The sequence below is a fragment of the Camelus dromedarius genome, chromosome 15 (genome assembly GCF_036321535.1).
Source record: "Camelus dromedarius isolate mCamDro1 chromosome 15, mCamDro1.pat, whole genome shotgun sequence".
In the NCBI taxonomy this organism is placed as follows: domain Eukaryota; kingdom Metazoa; phylum Chordata; class Mammalia; order Artiodactyla; family Camelidae; genus Camelus; species Camelus dromedarius.
Window position 1 is genome coordinate 12,472,625 of NC_087450.1, and position 22,060 is coordinate 12,494,684.

Sequence of the window (22,060 nt, forward strand, 5' to 3'; positions counted from 1 at the left end):
TGACCCTGGTGTTTTGACAGGGGGATGTTTTGACCCCATGGAGACTTTTGCTTCCACGTTTATATTTACCAAGCATTTAAATAAAAAATACACCTACATTAAATCATTTCCACTGGAAAGGCATTTTCCAGAACAGTTTAAATTAAGCCCATTTAATTTGTTAATATATTTGCTATACACTGCAGTTAAACACTTTCCTTTTTTTAGTTTTCATTTTTATTACACCGAAATTATTGTCATTGGTAATAATAATTTTCCTTTTTTTTCCAACTGAAAGATAGTTGATTTACAATGTTGTGTGGTAACAATTATTTTCTGTTCAAACTTCCCAACATAGATTTGGTGCAAAGATTTTTTTTTTAATTTTTTGGTTCATATCAAGCTTTATCAAATATAGCTCCCTTCCATTCTCAAGCTTTCTTTTGTGGAACTATTCCTATTAAGTGTAATTTCTCCAAGTGAATGTTTACAGTTACCAACAGGATTCTTCAGTCTGTTTTTAATTTCCTTAACAATTTTACCATGTGCAGTTTTGCTCATGATTAATGTATGGTAATCATTTCTACCAACAACTACATACATAAACTATCGCAAGAATTATATTTATTTCTTTGTTCATCTGTGAAAAATTTGAGAGCAATTCCTTGCAGAAGTGCCAGCATCACTATAACGCAGTGGATTCTCAGCCCTGGTGCACACACACTGGCCTCCCCTGAATAGTTTCAAGAAGTTCTGATATCTGCACCTGACTCCAGTTTCCCCTTTAATCAGTTTGCTGTGGAGCCCAGATACTAATTTACTGCAAAGCTCCCAGGTCATTCTAATATGCACCCAGGGTTGGACTCTTCTAAAAATCTACAGCTGCGCTGTCCAACACAGTAAGCAGCCACTACGCACCCACCTTAGCTATTTAAATTTAAATTAATTAAAATTAAATTTAAGATTCAGTTCCTCATTTACACTAGCCAACACAGAACGATTCCATCCCTCAGAAAGTTCTATCCGGCAGCACTGGTCTGGAGTGGAGATGATGGGTTTGCATTCTAGGCTATACAGTAGAATACCTGACACCTGGGAGTTTGTAATGATGTAAGGCCCCGCCCCCAGCCAATTACATTAGAATCTGTGGGCGGGGCCGGGCACTGGGGTGTGTAAAAGCTGCGAGTGATGCCATTGCGTAGCCTGGATTAGGAACTTCTGGGCCGAACATCCCTGGGGTCAAACAGCTGGTCAGGGATCAGGGTGAGATCCCCTCCAGCGTCCTTCTGAGAAGCCCAGAGTAAACAGGAAGTTGTTCAGCTCAGCCTGGGACACGAGTCCAGGACCCAGTCCAGCTGGGTTTGCATGCCTGTCTCCCATCTGGAGGAGCAGTTTCCTTTTATGTGCATCTGATTCTATCGACACAGAGTTGATCCACCCCTGCAGTTGGCTCAGGGTGGGTGAGGTGCCGTTCCCAGCCTAGGGTTCCCCTCCTGAGAGATTCCCGAGATCCTACTCCAGGTCAGCAGACCAGTCTGGCATAACGAGGTCACCCAAGACTGCCAACGGTCATCAAGGAAACACAGAAACGTCAAATCCCCCAGAAACCATGGGGAAAGAGAGGAGAATGGAAGTGGGGGAGAGTTGGAAGAGAGAAAGAAAAAAGGAGAGGGGCCAGCAAGGAAAAGAGGCAGAGCCGGAAACTTGTGGAGACAGAGGTGCAGAGTGAGAGGCTGTAAGGAGTGAGCAAGGCACTGAAGGGAACTCTCGAAACAAACGGAGGTAGGGGATGGAGGTTCAGAAGAGGGAGTGGGGAGACAGAGGGAGACTGCAGGAGGCAATGCCTGTGGTGTGTGGTGCCGCACTTCCCTTGGAAGAAGACCCAGGGGGACCCTCGGTGAGGTTAGACATGAAGGGGGCCACTGCATCATGACCCCATGGAGCTCACTTAAACAGAAGGCAGTCAGATGACAACGGTCACTGCCAGGACTATTATTTCCCTGTTGCTTCCTGACTAGTCAGTGACAACTTGAGGGCAGTGAACAGTTGATCAATTTAAAATGTTCATTACAAAGATACATACACCCCAGTGTTCATAGCAGCACTGTTTACAATAGCCAAGACATGGAAACAACCCCAAAATCCATCAACAGATGACTGGATAAAGACATTGAAATACTACTCAGCCATTAAAAAAAGAATAAAATAATGCCATTTGCAGTAACATGGATGGACCTGGAGATCGCCATACTAAGTGAAGTAAGCCAGAAAGAGAAAGAAAACTACCGTATGAGATCACTTACATGTAGAATTTAAAAAAAAAAAAAAAGACACAAATGAACTTATTTACAAAACAGAGACAAACTCACAGGCATAGAAAACAAACTTATGGTTACCAGGGAGGAAAGGGAGTGGGAAGGGATAAATGGGGAGTTCGAGGTTTGCAGGTAATAACTGCTAGAAATAAAGTAGGTAAACAACAATTTATTCTGTATAGCACAGGGAATTATATTCAATATCCTGTAGTAACCTATAATGAAAAAGAGTATGAAAAGGAATATATTTATTTATAAGCATGACTGAAACTTTATGCTGTACACCATAAACTGACACATGGTAAAATGACTATACTTCAACTAAAAACAATATATATAGAATTTTATATAAACTGAAAAAATTAAAATGTTCTTTACACTGAATTCATTGAAATTTTTCCCTTTTCTCTTTCAAAATATAAAATGTCACATGGTTGCTCTTGTCAGTTCCTGGAAATATTTCTTACTTTTACAGCTTTAGAATTTTTTTTAATGCCAGGTCATTGGCTCTTTTTTTTTTTTAATCTTAATTTTATTAATTTTTTTTAGCTCTTTGTTTGTTGGTTTTGGGGGGGAGGTAATTAGGTTTATTTATTTAATTATTTTTTTAATGGGGGTACTGGAGATTGAATCTAGGACCTTGTGTATGCTAAGCATGCACTCTCCCACTTAAGCTGTACCCTCCCCACCAGCTTTAGAATTTTTAATCATTTTAATGTCGGATTATTTTCTCCCATTTCGTGTGCACGGTGAGGTACTGTGCGGTCTGACCACCGGACCCTTACAGAAGCACCTTGCAGGTACCAGCCTCCCTCCCACTGCTCCACCAAGTTTTTACCCTTACGCACCTCCCATCCAAGCAAACCTCTCTCAAGCCTACACACCCACTGGCTCTGATAATGAGGCTAAAATTCTATTATTCCCACACACGACAGTGTGGTTTGGGTAACTTCTGAAATTCTCCAGATATTTATGAATGTAAGTTTAAATGTAAACTTAAAGCTTAATATAATTGCTAGAAACGCAAAATTGAGATAAATGTTTGAAAACTCAAACATTACAGGATTCAAGTAGTTATCAGAAAGAACTTTCTGGTAAATGAGAAAGCTTTGTGAATGAGCTGTTCTGCAAACTGATGTTTAAGGAAATGATTTCTAGCACACTGGCCCTGCAGGGAAGTGGTCATGTGGGGAATGGGTCTTCAGGGAGCTGGCTTCCCCGCAGCAGCCAGAGGACGCCCATGGGGGCCAACAAGAGGGCCGCGAGGTGCAATGCAGCCAGCCCCTGCTGTGACCTCTGACCCACAAGGCCAGGCTAGCCCACAGGTGGCACTGGCCTAGTGTCACCCTGAGGGCCACCCTGACCTTTGAATTGATCAAAACCATGTTTTGTCCCCTGGTGCCTTCATGGTCTTAGAAATTTCCCCACAGGGCCTGAAAAATGCTGAATGTGATCATGAAAATGAAACCTGCATTTCCTCTGCGTGCTTCTGCCCCACTAAGCTTTCTCAACTCCAGCATCATCGGGGAACTGAACTCTCCAGAAGGGCCCAGCACCCCCCGGGGCTTCCCGGAGTCTCTGAGAGGGGCAGGGGCGCGGTGATTCTCACCACATTGCAGACCTGCCCATCAATCATCGTTCTGCCATCACTAGGCTTCGAGGGAATTACCCAGTCTCCTGGAGCCTCAGTTTCCCTCTGGAATAATGACAATGCTAACAGTAGCACCTAACTAATGAAAAAAGATCTTTTACATAAAGACTCAGCACAGGGTCAGACATCTGGCTAAGCTCCTGGTAAACATCAGCTGTTGTGGGCTTGCTATTATTATCCTCAGCCTGGTGGCAGGGGGCCCCTGCCCCATCCGGCCCTGCTGCTCCCTTCCCACTGGGCTGCACAGGTCGTATGACTGAGTCCCACCTGTGAGGCCCTAGCCCGGCTGCCCTCCATGCCGGAACACTGAAAGGGCCTCCCTTCCTCTCCTCTGAGTCAGTCTGTGTGGCCCTCCTCCAAGAAGCCCTCCAGGACCACCCAGTGCCCAGCATGGCTGCTCCCTCACCTGCAGGTCCACCATTCATGCTTGACAGAAGCTGCCTTTTTCCACAAAACATCTGTGTTGGGGTAGCTTTGTGTGAATTAATTCCAGCCCCTGGCCCTGTGTACATGGAGGCTGCTCAGGTCCAGGATGGCCAAGATGGACCCAAGATGCCCTGGGCCCCTACACCTTGCAGCCCCACCTCAGGACGGCCCAGTGGAAGTGCCCCCATCCTCCCCACACATACCACAGCCAGTACCCATGGCCACCAGAGCCACAGGGAGACCATGGCAGCCGGGTTTTGATTCCAAGATTTTTAAGATTTCAAATTGTCCAGGTGTTTTGCAGTCTGAGACACTCATCGGCCTTCTCAGAGTCCTCCCTCCTTCCCTCTCCTCCTCCCCAACCCCACCCCAGGGTAACACAGCCAGGCCTCAGACACTAGCTGACCCAGGTCCCAAACAAAGGCTCCCCTGTCAGCAGATCACCAAACAGCAAGCCCATGCCTGAGTCTCAAGGCCAGATCTCAGCAAATGGCACCCAGGGCGTGAACCCACCCCTTCAGGTACCTCACACGGCTGCACCCCATCAGGGATTGCTGAACCCCTCCCCTGACATTCAGCGCTTGTCACCAAGCGCCCTCACAGGCCGTGTCTCTCAGGCCACCCCACAGCCAACAGGCCCATCAATCTGCAAGCTCTGCGGGCCCTGCCCACCCACCTCCCCTCCCACCCCTGCCGCGCACCACTAGCACCAGCACACACAAGGCCAGGAGCCCAGCACAAGAGGAAGGACCCATCACCTGCGTCGAGAGCCTGCTCTCGCCACCACGAACCTCTGAACTGTGTTCTTGCTATTCCCCCTGCCTGGGAACCCTCCCTCTGTGTGCATGAAATAACACCAGAAAGCACTGCCACAGGACGGCGGGCAGCGGTGTGAACCGACATTACTGCTCCGACTTCTCAACCACAAGTCTCACCTGAAGTCCCACCTCTTCCATGACGCCTCCGTTGAGTGCTCCCCAAGAGCTGCAGCCCGGCCCGGCCCACCTCCCGCAGCGTGCCCTCCCCAGTCTGCACCACGGGCGGGGAGAGAGGGCTGTGCCAGGCGCCTCTGGGCTGCAGCAGGACGCAGAGCGCCTTCTCTCCCCTGCTCCCCAGGGCCCCAGCTGTCTCTGCAAACACGTGCACAGACAGCCTGATTCTGTTTCTGGCCCATCTTCCTTCCCTGCCCCCTGGGAAGCTCTCAGATTCACCCACGGCTGCAGCCTCTCCCCTAAATCCACCACGGGGCCAGAGCTCAGATTCTAGAGTCCACATCCACCAGGACCCTACCCAGAGCCACAGGCCACAGAGCCCCCCTGTCCCACCTCACCTGTTCCTCCCCATCGTCTCATGGTCTTTGACCACCACCTGCAGCTCAGAGCCCTGGTCCAGGGGGATGCCCTTGAGGTCCCATTCGAAGCCCTGGAAGAAAAGGAGACAAGCTGTCTTAACCTGTGGACCCCTAGAAGAGAAGAGGCTGTTTCTGGTTCACTCGGGTGCCCTGTGGGCACTAAACAGGCATCCACGGCCACTGCCAGGGGAGGGAGGGATGAGTGAGTGAATGAATGAATGAATGAATGAACAGCAGTGTTCCAGAGCTTCAGAAGTGACAGTGAGAGCTGAAGGCAGCAGAAGAAGAGGCCAGACTCCTGTGACACCCCCCCAACCCAATTCCATCCATCAGTCACCAGCCCCCCAGCAGGGGAAAACACCAGGTGACCATGCAGGGCCCTCGGGGACCAAGATCGAAGTGCTCATGGAGAAGCCAGGCCCCTGGTGACAGTATGACTTAGTGCCATTTTGGTATCCAGAGGCTCCCCTCTGCAACCTGACCCACCCTCACAAGGCATCCAGGAGAACCACATGCAGAAAGCTGCTGGAGGGGGCTGAGGCCAGCAGGAGCCAGAGGAGGACCTGGTGAACCAGGGAGGACTGTCAGGAGGAGGTGGCTCTGGGCCCAGAGAAGCAGACAAGAGAGCCTTCAACACCCTCCACCTGGCTGGCCAGAGCTGGAGGCAGCAGAGACAAAAGGCATCTCACTCCTGTCCAGGCCGCACTCACATCACAGGGGAGATGGCAGGCCAGGCCCTAAGCCCCCTCCCAGGTCCCTGGGGCCAGGAGGATTTCGCTGGCACGCTGGACCAGAGAACCCCTCCTCTCCATGACAGCGCCACTAAGAAGGTCACCTCTGCTGAGCCCCCTGACTTGTCCCTGCAGAGACAGCGGCGCAGAGAAGGGACAGGAGGGAGGGTGGGAGAGCTCACATACCTCATTCCACACGGGGTTCACGTTGTTCTTGATGACTTTGGTTCTCTTCTTCACCCCTACGAGAGACACAAAGGGAGACTGGAGAGGCGCACCCCACCCTGTGCCTTCCCCCACGAGTGCATGCCAGCTTCTGAGGCCTGCCCTGCAGCGCCCACCAAAGGAAAGCTCACAAAACCCACGAGCCCCTGAGAGCCCCACTGGTCTGCAATGAAAGCATAGTCGGGCCACACAAACTCTCTCTCAGCTCTGGGATGGAGAAACAGCAGCCCCGTTGGAGGACGGTTTAAAGGAAAACACCCAGCCTGATTCTTCTTAATGAGCTTGTTAATTGTTATTCCTGATTCTCAAAATAAAGTATTTAAATTTCTAAATAAAGTTGTACATTTTCCGATTCTAAGAATGGAGGATCTTCATAGACAATATTCCATTTTTCTTTCAAAAAATTCTCTCCACATACTGTACGATTCCATTCATGTGACCTGTCCAGAAGAGGCAAATCCACAGAGATGGAAAACAGATTAATAGTTCCCAGGGGAGATGCAAACGGTGAGGGAATGCTTAATGGAAGTTTCTTTTGGGAGTGATGAAATGTTCTGGAAATCTGAAAGCTCAGATCTCATGATGGGCAACAAATGACGTGTCAGTTTAAAGCGGCAGGCCCGCTCACTCATTTTCAAGAAAAATGTCTGTCAAATGCCCAAATCTGAATAATCACAGTTTGTCAGTCATTCTTTCAAGTAAAAACAGTATTCCACTAAAAAAAAAAAAAAGGCTAGTTCGGCATGCCCCTTGTCCCTCAAGCAGTCACGCAGTGCTTTTTCTTGCAATAATCATGATTTTTCAGTGTGCAGAAGCGCTCCGTGCACGTTTCCCGTCTCAACACACAAAATATTACAAACACGTGTACCCAATCAATGCACTGCTTTATCAAGGACATTCTTCAATAAAACTGGCTTTTTTTTTCCCCCAAACTGTGAGCACATGAGGATGAAAAATAAAACGACCAGCACAAGTTGGTGCCAAGGCCCTCATCAGTATTAAGGCACCAGCAATTTCACGTTCCATTGCTGTTGTACCATCAGCGCGCATGCTGACACAGTGAATATGGCAAAGAGCATCTCAGTGTTACTGTGAAACGGTTTTAACCTTCTGACCTGCTCAAAGAGTCTTGGGGCTTCCCCCAGGGGTCCGTGGACCACAGCTGAAGAACCTCTTAGGAAATTCATTGAACATCTCAGCTTCTGTTTCCTTATCTGTAAGGTCATAATACCTCCCTATGGAGTGGTTGTGAAAATTCAACCAAATGGGATGAGAGAGGTGTCTGGCACACTGCATGCTCATTAAATGTGGGTTCACTTCCCCTCCCCTCCCCTCTGTGCCCCACTCTGATGATCTGATCTAGTGAACTCCTACTGATTCTTCAATGCCCTGCTCAGGTGTCTCTCCTCTGATAAGCCTCCCCAGACAGAGATGGTTGCCAGATGTGACCACATATATTGAACAGCAGGACAACCGAGTGCTTCTACGTCTGTCCCCTCAGCTAGACTGTGAGCTTCAGGGGGCAGACGCCGGGCCTTACTCACGTTAGGAACCCTAGTACATAGCAAGGTGCCCAGTACTTGGGTACCGAATGAATGGGTCCTTTTCTTTTCCTGCAAGTTCACCTCATCACAAGAGGACAGAAACGGTCTTCTCAGGGAATGCAGAGATGGCACTCCCACAGAGGGGAGGAAAGGAGGCGCCCAGTTAGCTTCTCAAGGTGGCCCAGGCCTGCCCTGTGGGCCATGTTGCTGCAGCTCCAGCAGGGGTTAAATACATGGCTTTGAAGTCATTTGAATAACAGGTACTCCTCGTGACCTTACGTAGGGCTTGTAACCTCTCTAAGGCCTTCGCCCCCTTGGCAGTAAAATGATAATAATGAGTGTCTCCTTGATCAGTTTTGAGGGGATATGAGATGCTATCTAAGTGTTCACTTCCTCTCCCCTGTCAACTTCCCATGACCTACAGAAGCAACATGGAAAATTCCATCTGCAACCTCACTTGAACTGTCCACTTGGAAACATATCCGGGTGCTCCCGGCTAGCATCAACTGAGCGACATCTGTGTGCCAAGCCCTGTGCCAAGCGCCTTTCAAATGTTTTCTCTGCCTGCCTTCCCTGAAGATGGGGAGAACAAAGGCCCTGGATGGGATTTCCCTAAGTCCCGGGTGGAAGGGCCGACTGTGGGTCCCTCTGGGTGACATACACTAAGGGAGGGGTCACTGATGGATGCTACAGCCCCACGGAAGAGTCAGAAAGAAGTGAAACGTTAGCCCAGCACAATCACATGACCTACAGACGCCAAGGAAAAGGAAGGCAGGCTGCTAATGAGGAAACAGTTGAGAAAAGAGTTCCTTCCTCATCATGGATTTAGACCTGTCCTGTCCTTGGTCATCAGCATTGGCCTTGAGAGACGTGGCTTTATGTGTGTACTTAAGCCGACTGGATAGTTAAAGATACAGGAGAGCTCACAGCTCATGCTGGGGGTGGGGGGAGGGGACCACATCCTCTCCCCAGGTTGCTCTGCAGAACTAGGGGCCAGGAGGCATCCATGAGAATCACGCTGGAGCCCTGGGGGGTCCTCCAGACAGACTGACTCAGTGGAGGGGAATGAACCTGCCATGGGAGGACTCTTCTGTCCCCACAGAAATTCTTCACTGGTTTCCCCTGGCCCACCCACCCCAACTCGACCCCTGACTCCTAGACCAGAGTCACCCAGGGCTGCAAGGCAGTGTTTTTCAAATTGCTCATTGGGACCCACCAGCAGGCTATGACATCAATTGACTGAGTTGACCAATATGTCTTTTTAGTGACAGAATAGACGAGAGAAGAAAATATCAGAGCACAGCTTTCATGTAAAAGTACTGTTACTTGAAACTTTTGGTTCTATTTTCACATACATATTTATGTGAGGGTACTATGTCTTGATGTAAAAATATATTTCTTGTTGTGGATAACAGTCCTAAAAGTTTGAAAATATTGCCTTAAAGGAAAGTGGTCAGAGGAGAACCAGAGAACAAAGAAATCACCATCTTGACCCTTGATTGTGGAGGCTGGATGATGTAGTGGACCGGCCTGATCCCCCACTGGAGCCATGTCTGATAAAGACCCTGGGCTGTGGGAGGGGATGTGGGAGGAGCCCCAGAGACGGGAACAAAGTGGAGATAAGACAGTCAGCAGCACTATGTACAACAGCCAAGACATGGAAACAGCAGAGATGTCCATGGACAGGCATATAGATAAAGGAGACGTGATGTATTTATAAAACGGAATACTACTTGGCCATAAAAAATAAAATGATGCCATTTGCAGCAACATGGATAGACTTAGAGATGATCATATTAAGTGAAGTAAGTCAGACAAAGACAAATATCATATGACATCCCTTATATGGGGAATCTTTAAAAAAAAAAAAAAAGATAAAAATTTTATTTACAAACCAGAAATAGACTCACGGACACAGAAAAGAAAGTGCTGTGACTGAGGTGGGAAGCCCCATAAAAAGACTGGCAGGACCCCCAGGCAGGGCCACTACTCTGCTGCCAGCACCATCTGGTTCTTTGGCCCAGAGGCTCTATCTCACTTTTTTGCCTCTGAAACAGCTTAATTACCCCTAAAATTCTATTGGTTCCCTGAGCTCACTCCTGATTGGTTACTTCCTTCACTCCTGATTGGCTATTTCCTTCATTCCTGATTGGTCCATTTCCCTAGCTTCTGATTGGTCCATTTGTAGTACTTCATTTGCATGGAGCTCACTCCTGATTGGTTATTTCTCTCTCTCCTGATTGGTCCATTTCTAAAAAGCTTGTTCCTAATTAGCCAACTTTTGTTACACCTTATTTGCATATGATCTTGCAAAGTGTAAACTGGTAGCCTATAAAAGCCTGTGTAAACCTACAGACGGGGGCCAGAGCTTGGAGTGTTAACTCCTCTGGGCGTGGTGGCATAATAAATCTGAATTCTCTAACTCTCCAGGTGCTGCTTGGTCTCTTGCCCAGATCCAGGTTGCTGTCACAACTGAGACTCTAACACCGAGCTGTAATACTGAGCTATAACTGAGCTGTAACACATTTTTTCTGCAACATGACCAGAGGGGAAAAGGAGCAGAGGGATAGCTTAGGAATTTGGGATTAACAGATACACGTTACTATGTATAAAACAGATAAACAACAAGGACCTACCATATAGCACAGGGAACTGTATTCAATTTCTTATGATGAGCTATAATGGGAAAGAATCTGAAAAAATATGTGTAGGTATGTATATGCATAATTGAATCACTTTGCTGTACACATGAAACTAGCATTGTAAAGATTGCACGTCAACAAAAAATAAGAATTAAAAAAAAAAAAAAAAGGACAGTCCTTCCCGCCCAGCCAGTGCCTGGGGTCACCAGATTGAGCAGTCTCCACTGGAGCCCCACACATCTGACACCTGAGCATCGTCACATGTGGGCACGACCTCACACAAAGAGCCACATCACTGCCCTCTGCTCAGCGCCTGGTGAGGCTGACCTGCCAGCAGCTGTCTCCCCTGCAATCTTGGCCTCGGGCCCATCTCATGGGGACAGGCCCCTTTCAAAGGGCCCAGGATGCTTGCAAGCCCCTCTAAATATGCACAGGAGTTACAGTGTGGAAAGGAGCACCCCAATCTCTGGCAGAACCAGCATAGTCATGATAGGACAGACTGCCTCCCCTCAACACAATGATCAGGTCACAGTACATCTGGGAAGCAGACAGAACGCTTGTTTCTGTAACACTGATGACAATGGAATATTTGGGGCTGGTAGGATCATAGAGAAGAAAAACGCCAAAGCAAGAGTTTTCACTGAGGGTTCACATCACAGTCTGTAACCTGCTCCCGTTTCTAATGCCTGTCCAAAGTTTACAGAAAGGCTGAGAAATACTGACGCATTTCCCATTGCATCTCAAAGGCACCAAGGCCCAAATGTCCACTGACATGAACGGATAAACAGAACGTGGGATATGCGTACAAGGGAATATTATTCAGCCTTACAAAAGAAGGAAATTCTGCCACATGCTACCACATGGATGAACCCTGGAGACAGTACACTAAATGAAATAAGCCAATTACCGGGGACTTGGGGAGGAGGAAATGGGGCGTTATTATTTAATGGATATAGATTTTAGCTGGGGAAGATGAAAGAGTTCTGGATAGAGATGGTGGTGATGGTTTTATAACAATGTGAATGTAATTGATACCACTGAACGGTACATTTAAAAATGGTTGAGATGGTAAATTTTACATTATGTGTATTTTAACACAATTTTTTTAAAGTCAACATGGGAGATGGTGAGGACGCAGGCAGTGGGACTGGGGTCTACTGACCAGTGTCTGGGTGGGGACAGGGGAGGGGCAGAGCACATCTCAGATCTTAACAAGGATGCACCGGTGGCTAGTGGTGCCTCACCTGGAGAGGGAGCAGAAAAGAAGAGATGGGGCATCTGGGACTCCCAGAGAGAGACGTTTCTGCCCACGAAGCAGGGAACAGGAAATGCCAGAGCAGCAGGGCATCTTCAGACCCTGCAGGCAGCCTCTATGCAGCCTCTCCTTTAGTCCACAAATAATTATTGAGGACTTGCTCTGGGCTGGGCACTCTGAGAGCCACACCTCATTAGAATACCCATCGGACAAGCACAACGATAGAAATTCAAAGTTACCAGCAGAAAACCAAAAGGAGCTAGAAACTGAACAGAGGACAGGTAGCTCTGGCTTCTGCTGAAGGAAGGTCTGCTCTACTTCTTGGCAAAGATACCCCCTAACAAAAAGAGTAGGTAGACTCTGAGAACTCTGCTAGTTTCCCCACCAGCTGTGCCCTGACTCAAGCCTCTACACCCCAAGACTGGGCAGCTGTCACCCTGCCCTCCCTAACAGAGCCCTAGTCTTTTCACCCTCAAGAACTCCCACCCCGATCTCCATCTTTCTAAACTTAACTGAAACCACACTTTCTAAGAAACAAGTAGCCAGGAAGGAATGATGGTGAATGGGTATACTGGCTGTGGTGGAATGCCCTCTGAGAAGGGTAGTCCTTAAACTCAAAAGGCCAATTAGAACTGGGGAAGATATTTGAAACCCTATGACAAAATATTAATATATAAAGAGTCCTTAATATATAAAGAGTACTCACAACTAATAAAGAAAAAGACAAACATCTCTTCTCTGCAAAACTGAGCAAATTAAAAAGCAATTCAGTAAGAAATAAATGTGAATAGTTGATAACATTGAAACATCACAAATACTACTTAGACCTAAGAAATTGTTTAAAATTTGTATGATAATGCTCTGTGTTAACAGAATTATAAGAAAATAAGCCCCCATACTCAGCTAATGGGAAGGCAAATTTGGTACAGATTGTCAGGAGAGTAATTTGGGAAATGCGGCAAAGCCTTAAATATACTATAACCTCTGACACAGCAATGCCACTTCCAGTATTTACCCAAAGGAAATAATTAGATACGTGGGCAAAAATTTAGTCAGCAGGATATTTCTCATAGTGACAGTATAATTTAAGCATTGGATACAAATATTAATAATTTGAGACAATATAAATATTCATCAATAGGGGGTTGCTTAACTGATTTATGGTGCATCCATATAATCAAATATAATGCAGACATTTTAAAAGGTGTGTAGAAGCATATTTACTGACATACAAAAATGCCCCTGATTTATTATTGAGTGAAAAAGTAAGTATGCAAACACTTGCAAAAAGATATCTGGATGCGATTAATCTCTAGAGAGGAAGGCAAGTGTCTGGGACCGGTAAGGTTCAATTCTTTGACATGGGTAATATATGTATGTATTCCTTTCATAATTTTTTCATTAAAGCAGGATTTCTCAGCCTTGGCACTATTAATATCTGGGGCTGGATAAGTCTTTGTTTTGTGTTTTGTGGGGCTGTCCTGTGCACCATAGGATGTTTAGCAGAATCCCCAGCCTCTACCCACAGTAGGTGCCAATATGATCTTGTCCCCCCATCCAGTGGTGACAATCCCAAAATATCTCCAGACATTGCCAAATGTCCCCCGAGGAGCTAAACATCCCCTAATTGAGAACCACTGCATTAAAGCATACAGTTCTATTTTACGTACTTACTTGGGTGCTAAATTTCACATCTAAAATTGTTTTTTTTTAAAAAGAGAAAAAAAACTTTGAAGGAAATATATCAAATCATTAACAAGTTAATTCAAAGTATCAGGATGGAGGGGCATTTTTCACTTTTGCCTCATGCCTTTCAGTAGTACACCCTTTTTTACATTGAGTACCTATTATATTCACAAAAAGAAAACTAAAGGTTATTTTCAATACTTTAAAGTCATTTTTAATATTCAAAAAGCCAGACTGAGGTAGTCCAGTGGCCCTGCAGCCCACCTTCCCCACACAGGTGAGCCACGTGGGCCCCTCAGGGGTGTTTCGGTCTTCATATGGTTCTATAAAATCCCCCAGGCTCCTGCCCAAAGTCCAGAGACTCCCAGGAGATTGAAGAGAGGTGGAGGCAGAAAGGGAGAGGAGGCGACTGCAGTGACACAAGGAGGGACAGAGGACCTGACGGGAGGAGAGGAAGGGAAGGGAAAATAATGACTCTTCGGACCTGGCTGGTGGGCCTGGGGGAAGCAGGGTAGAAAGCTACCAAGTTGGGGCACAGGAGATCTGACCTTCAAGGAAATAAGATGTTTGAGCTCCAAGGGAACAGAGGTCCGGTTTTGTGCTTGGATGCATCCCCAGTGCCTCGAACAGCACCCGGCACCTAATAGGTGCTCAATAAATACTTGTTACAGTGAAGGAAGGGGCATAAATAATAACATTAGCGTGGAACATGGGCAGGGCAGAAGAGAGGTGCAGATCACTAAACGCCATTGGAAATGAAGCTTCTCATTCGCCCAGATGATCAGCCAAAAATACCTACCACGGCCAGGTATTCATGGTAGTTTTCATTAACTAACTAATTAATACAAGAACAAAGGGATGATACGGATTCATTAATAGCCTCTGAAGCCCTGAGGGAGGGAAACCAAAAAAGCACCCTCGGAGTCCAGCCTCCCAGAGCTCATAGTCTATTTTGGGAGGTAGGTCCTGAAATTACACCCGAGCCTGGAATGCCAGGAACAACTGTGCAGCAAGCCGGGCGGGCCAGTCCCAGGCACCCCGGGCCGCGGGTGGGAGCCCAGCACGCCACGGGGCGGCTTCTCTACGAGCAGCTGGGTCCCCTCTGTGCTGTGACGGACTCCGTCAAGGCTTCCCACCCCTGACTGCGCTTCCAAAACATTTGGAGATTTTTTTAGAAATACCTAAACGTTTCTGGGCCCCTCTTAGCTTCAAGAGAGGAGGGATAGGGACGTTGGCAGAGGTCTTTTGAAGAGCTCCCCACGCGATTCTGATGTGCAGCCGGCATTGGGTACCCCAGCCTAGATGATCTGTAAATTCTAGGTCTGATTCTAACAGCCGGGTCCCCTAAGCATCAACTCAGCCCCAGACTCCAGCATGAGACCTCCATGGTGGCGGGGTTGGGCAGGTGGGTCATATTTTAATTTCACTTTTCATCACATTTCACATCAATTTCTATCAAGATGTGGTTCCGAAATGGCCTGCTTCCGGTATGTGTTAAGTGTTGATACTTAGATCACTTAGACTTGCTGCATCAGAACCTCTATGGATGGGACCCAGGAATCTGTCTTTGAAGCACACTCTCCAGAGGATTCCCAGGCACAGTAAAACATGAGGACCACTGCCCCAGACTGTTGAGATTCCCAGGCACATCTGGAGGATGGCAAGAGGCTGGGCCAGAAAGGGCGCACACGACAGGGCACTGCCTATTTGTGTTCAGCCCCGGGCATCCTGATCAATAGGACAGGTTGCTGCCTTCACAGAGTAATGGGATCCTACCTATGGAGCGAAGTACTGAGCACAGACTGGCTAGGGTAAGTGCAGTAGCAGCCCTAACAGGGGGCTGTGCATCCAGAGAGGAGAGACTAATGACAGCCAGGGGAATCCTGGGTGCCTTCCTGGAGAAGGTGGCATTGCAGCCAGGCTTTGAAAGACAAATAGACTTTGAACAGTTGGAGATGGTACATACCATTATATTTCAGTTTTACTGGGGCTTATCAGTGCAAATAAATCGTGAGCATCGTAAAACGTGGGGAATGCAGAGATGGGGAGAGGACAGTAGCTGCACGTGCCTGGGGTACCTGGGCCAGGGCAACAGCCAAGAGGGACTTCAAGAGATTTGGACTCAACAGCACTGCCCACTCCAAGGGCTCCCTGCCATGACCCTTGACTTGGACACATCATTGAACTTCCCCAGTTTTCCATTTCCTTATCGAGGACAAGGAGATTAGTTGCTATCACAAAACTGTTAGAAAACCAGGGAAAGAGAGTAGTGAACAGACCCAAGAAGTCCAAAGCATCCAAAAGACTTAGAGTGATGTAGGGCCCTGGGCTCAGGGTCATTCAGGAACTTCTTTTCCAGCCAGTGGTGGCTCCGTAATTTCTATACAGGAACGGCTCAGGCAGACTCCAGTGGACAGGGAAGAGCTAGGGACCTTGTCCTGAAGCAGCATGTCATAGTAGGCACTCAGACTATCACCAATTAATGAAAATAGCCAAGTTTTCTAACATGTTTTGACTCACACTTTTCAAAAAAGTAATAAAAAGTGAATTGCCCCGTAACAAAGAATAAAATCAACAGTTGGTTCTCATTTTGCCATTCTGTATCTTTCATGTATGGTTATTATCATTTTGGGGTGCTTGGGGAGCAGATGGAGGTCATGAGTCAAAGCTAAGGAACCCCCAGGGTGCTCCCACCATTTTCAAACTGACTGAAAAACCAGCCACTTGTCCCTCTACGTTTGACCATCTTTTGTGCTGCATATAATTTTTAATTCCACAAAAGCACAGGATATGCCTCCTGGTGAGAGGAAAAACCCTCTCTCCTCTCCTTAATTATCTTTCTTTGCAGAACTGAGGTCCTGACTCACAGCCATTGTTCCTTCTCTTAATTTTGACAGGTCCTTCCTCTTCCCTTTCCCCTCCTGAGACACCTCCTCCCGTGGGAATGTCTGCCGTGAAGTGGGAACGAAGGGTGCCTGGTGAGAAGGGGGCGGGGTGTGAGTTCTTTGTTGCCTCAGGGAGACCCTCTCTTGTCTAAGCACCACGTGCAGGCACTTAAGCTCTTTGCATTTAAAAACAAAATTTCCAGAACTCTCAAAATTCGCTGTATAAGACCATAACCATCCTATTCTGTCCCTTTTCCTCCCAACTGAGACAAGGCCACAAGGCGGATTCAATACAGCCAATGTTGAAGGAAGATGAGAGAATGAATGAATGAAATCAAGACACAACTTTCAAAGCACACGGTCTCCACCCACTTTTTAAGCAATCCTGATTCCTCTCTCTTCTGTACCCATCTTCCAACCGTACCAACTGCCCGCTGTGGGCTTACAAGTTATTCCCTCTGGGTATCGGTTTTAGAAAAGTGGTAACTGTTGACATATTATGGCACTTTGAGTTTACCAAAATTTCAGGCCACTGTGGGTTGTGTGCTAGGTTTCATCTTCCTCACCCCCTCTACAGAAGACACGGCTGAGATTTCTCTGAGATTTCTGTGCGCGCTGACCAAAGAAGAAACTGTGGCCTGGACTCAAGTTAGTGCCGGAGCCGGGGCGGCAGACCCGGCGGAGCGCGCGCAGAGTCCCTGGCGCGGCCGCAGGGCGCAGGGGCGCGGCGGCCACGGGGCTCTCACCTCGGAAAGTCAGGCTGGCGACCGGGTCGCTACGCCGGTCCCTCTTCACACTGGGGAGGTTGCTGGCCCTCACCAGCTGGCAGCTCAGCATGGTTCGGCCGGCCCCCACCCAGCAAGCGCCGGGCTCCGCGGCAGCCGCGCCAAAGGGGAGCTGTCGCCTTCGCTGCGCCTCCGCGGAGAAGTCCCGACGCCTGGGAGAGGCCGCGGAGAGGACACCGGACACCCGCTGGGCGGACCCTCCCCTCGGCCCCGGCCCGGATCCGCCCTGCCCGCGGCGGGCGGGGCGGGGCAGGGGTCAGACGGGCGCCGGCGGGGGCCCCCCTCCGCGGGTCTCCGCCCCCGCCGGGAATGGGAGCGCGGCTGACGCGGGGCGCACGGCTCGGCTGCGCAGTTGGGACAGGGCCCCCGCCGGCCCGCTCGCGGGAGCCCGCAGCGTCCCGGCTCCCCGCCCGGCCAGCGCGCCCGGGCCCGGTGCGCGCCAGTGCCGACCTGGCGTCCGCTGCTCTCCTGCCCGCTGCGCCCAGGCCGGCGCGCCGAAGGCACGGGGCGACTGCGTGCGAAGGCCGGAGGAGCGGGCAGCCCCGGCTGCAGGGACCGGAGGGCGTCCGCGGGAAACGGCAAGCGCTGAAGGAGGGGCGGGCGGAGCAGCAGAGTGGGCGCTGCGCCCTGAGCCCTGAGCCCCCGGCCCCCGCGCCGCTCGCCTCGGCCCGCCTGCCCCTCACCCGCCCTCGGGGCCCGGGCGGCCCGAGAGACTCCGACTCGAGGGCTCGCGAGCCGCCCCCCAGCCTTCTCCAGAGCAGTCCGGGGTCGATAGCCTCTGGAGTCCAAATTAATTATCTGGCGTCCCCTGGAGCCCAGGGATCCACCTCCTGACCATTCGGTCCCCAGCAACATCCCGAACAGCAGTCTCAGTCCCCTCGCCCCTACTGTGGGGGGAATTGCTTACAGCGTCAGCCTCGAGCGGTGACTGCCCTTAACACGCATTTCCCATGTTACGTCTGGTTCCTTTCCAACTGATGTGAACTTCTTGGCCACAGGGGTCTTGGCTTCTCATCCCTTACACCCCTACGGGCACTGTCCTCCCACCTCCCGTCCTCACTGGCTTCCTCACTCAGCCTAAATTCAGTGATCATCATTCTGCTGCACAAAATCTCAACTCCCTTTCCCCTCTCTCTCACTTTTTTTTTTTTTGAAGATCCCACATTTTTATGTGGCTAAACCATAACTGGGTGAAATTCAGTTCTGCCGCCTCCTTCTCTGCACTCAAAGCACTAAAGGTGTTGGAGAATAACACAGCTAACCTGCCCGCCTCACCTTTAGTCACCACCTGACTGCCGCCAGGCAGCCACACTGCATCTCCAGTCCCTTCGGTCTCCCTCTCTCCTACACAACTTTTTCATACTTTTCTCTCCCCAAACCTGCAACACCCCATTGCTGAGTTTGCTTCCTATGTTCTGAGTAGAGAACTTCCTCATGCTCCCGGCCTAACCCGCAACAGTTTCTGCGCCCAAATCTTTTGCTTTCTCTCTTGCTATTGTGAACGAATCATGTGTACTCCTAAGACCAGCTGAGCAGCTGGGCACTAGGTCCTACCTGCTCTCTCCCACTCTGTGACAAGTCTGAGGCTGTCCTCTCCCCAACTTTATAAAGGCTGCACCTTCTCTAGCTGGCTTGTGCCCTCTTCCTCCTGACTCTACCACTCACCCTCATAATGAGGAGGACACTTGCATTCTCTCTGACATCCAAACCACCTTCCTCTCTCTCAGTGGAACCCAACTATTCGAGTGCTACCCCCATCCCTAGCTCCAGATCCTGACTATCTGAGCCCATCTCCTGGCAGTAGCTGTTGGTCTAGCGATGGGCATATGTCCTGAGTTGTTCTCCTGGAGGGATAACATACTCCATGAATAGACAAGCCCAACCCCTCTTCTGCTTCTTGAGAATAGGGAAGCATGTAGATCCAATTGCCCGCCAGCTCTAAGATGTAGCAGACACCAAGGATGGTAAACCAGTGAGAAAAATGGAGTCTGCCTGGGTCCTGGATGACTGCACACTATACATGCCCAGAGACCTGCAGGTCGCTGGATCGTGTCTCTGGATCACACTGGGGCCTAATACTCAATGGAGCTTCCTCCCAAGAGGACTTGTATCAGGAATGAAGATCACTTTAAGGCTGTTTATTATTCAAACCTTTTGGAGGTAGGACTACAGTACACATGGTACTATCTATGTGGCCACAGCATCCAAATGCCTCCACTGAGGCATTTACACCACCCTCTCCTGCCTGGGCTGCCTCTTAGCTGGTCCTCTCTGGTCCATTATCCACACTGGAGCCAGGTGATCTTAAAACAAATGTAATCAGGTCACTCCCCTCATAAGATCCCTCCAAGGCCTCCCTTACTGTTGGGATAAAGCCCAGCTCCCTTACCTCTGCCTACAGGGTAAGGCTACTCCGCCCCTCCCCCAACGCTCTGAGCTCCTGCTCCAGTGGCTTCTCAGTTTCCGTAACATGCTGAGATCCCTCCAAACTCCCTCCAAACTCGGAGCTCTGCTGTCACCTCCGCCTGCACCTGTCTTCCCCCTTTCTTAAAGAGCCACCCCAACTCATCGTTCAGACCTCAGCTTAAACATTATTTCCCTGGGGAGCCTCTGACCACCTGACCTAGGTTGGGTCCTCTGGCAAACTGCATAGCAGCCCTTCTCCTTAGCACTCGTCCCAATCGTAAGCAGTAACTATTTGTGTGATTACTGCTTTGATGTCTAGCTAGACTGTGGAGCTGGCCAATGAGGGGAGAGACCAAGTCCGCCTCAGGCAGCCAGGTGTTCCCAGTGCATCGTAAGGGCTAGCCTGGGGTTGCTGTGGTATATTTTGTACTTGGCTCCCCAGTGTCCCTTCCACCCAGCGCGAGGAGGCTAAGCCAGTGGTTCTCAAAGATGACAGTACTGCCCCCTAGGGGGAATTTTGGATATGATGAGTTGGGATTTTTTTTTTTTTTTTAACAATCAAGATGATTCCTGCTTGTGCTCCTTTCCCCCCAGCACACCACACCCTGCCCCCAAGTCCTGCTCTAATCGGTCAGAGGTGGCACAGGAAATCGGTAAGGGCATATCTCATATTTCCAGAGGAATATTCCAAGGGACTTTTACAAACACTTGGCTGTTGTCCAAGGAACAGAGTCTCCACACAGCTGCTCTGTAAACCAGAAACAAACGCAGCAGCTGATGGCCTAAGCCCTGGACACTTCCCAAAGCCTCCCACTTCCCAGCCTGGCTACTGTTCACTTCTCCCTGATTGGATGGCTGACTGTTCCCTTGGAGATGTCATCCTGGAGCCCAGTACTCAAGGGGGCTTTCTCCCAAGGGGGCTTGCCTCAGGAATGCAGCTCTTGTGGACAGCGTGCTGAGACCTTACATTGTCCCCTTCAAAGACATTCTCCCTTCCTTCCATACGTATGGTCTATGGCCACCCACATGGACTACATTTCCCAGAACCCCCTCACAGCTTGACCTGACCAGGAAACCAAGTGATGACCAATGAAATGTGAGCAGACGGGGTATGTGAACCTGCCAGCTGTGTCCTGTCCAGGCTTCAGTGAAAACATATCCCAAATCATCATATCCAAAATCCCCCCTAGGGGGCAGTACTATCCTCTTTGAGAACCACTGACTTAGCCTCTTCATGGGGTGGGACCCTGGGCAGCCAATTACAGTGTCCACTGCACCAACCATATTGTCAAAGGGACCCCGGGGGATAGCAGAGCAACAAGACAGAAGGATATGGGGTCCGGGACAGCCTTGTGGGTCAGAACTTCACTAGCCAGGACTACTTACACATCAGTCATTAGGTGAGTGAGAGAGACTTTTGTGTCCTCCACCATCAGTTAGGGCTCGCTAACCAGCAGCCAGGTCTGCATCCCACCTAAGGCCACAGGTAAAGGCAGCTCCTTGGCAGCCCAGACTACTCCAGCCCCACTGTGAAGGTGGTAGGGCCAGCTTAGGAGCCGAAGTCAGCTCGCAGCACGGTGAGGGGACCTGTTTTGAAGCTGAGTTTGCATAGCAAGCCCAGTTTTTAGTCACAACTTCATGTTAACTGCAGTGCCTTTTCAGGGCTGGAAAGAGGAAAAGGAGGGAGGAACGGAAGCTCTCCTACGTTGCCCATGGGTGTAGTCATGGATGGTGCTGACTGATCATCCCAGTCAGAGGAGACTGGCTGCCTGTTCTCTAGAGAGTCCAGGACCAAGGTCTCCAAGATTAAACAAAACACTGGGCATCAGATGCTGCCACTGGTGTCCCCGGGAAACAGCCAGCCTATTACCTGTGGTCTTTGACAAACACGATATTTTATAACAAAAATTGTGCCTTAATTAAACATAAGGAGATTTTTCATACAGATCTGGACTTATAGCATTTCTTGAAAAATCAGAGAACACAATGAGATATCACCTCACACCTGTCAGAATGGCCAACATCAAAAAGAACACAAATAACAAATGTTGGTGAGGATGTGGTGGAAAGGGAACCCTCGTACCCTGTTGGTGAGAATGTAAATTGGTGCAGCCACTGTGGGAAAACGGCATGGAGGTTTCTCAAAAAACTAAAAATAGAACTACCATATGATCCAGCA

General features: G+C 49.2%; 1 protein-coding gene across 22 annotated transcripts in view; it reads right to left on the reverse strand.

Annotated features, from left to right (window-relative positions):
* DYSF (dysferlin) overlaps positions 1 to 22,060 on the reverse strand; it is a 201,700-nt gene that overhangs the window by 172,786 nt on the left and 6,854 nt on the right. For 9 of the 22 annotated variants that reach the window (XM_064494404.1, XM_010994650.3, XM_010994646.3 and 6 more), the window contains exons 2-3: positions 6,640 to 6,695; positions 5,702 to 5,793 (exon numbers count right to left, since the gene is read on the reverse strand). In XM_064494404.1, coding sequence (XP_064350474.1) covers positions 5,702 to 5,793; positions 6,640 to 6,695 — 148 coding nt within the window. Of the gene's footprint in view, positions 1 to 5,306; positions 5,561 to 5,701; positions 5,794 to 6,639; positions 6,696 to 17,436; positions 17,614 to 22,060 lie in introns of those variants that run through there. The other 13 variants (XM_010994649.3, XM_010994645.3, XM_010994647.3 and 10 more) reach the window with 3 other exon arrangements.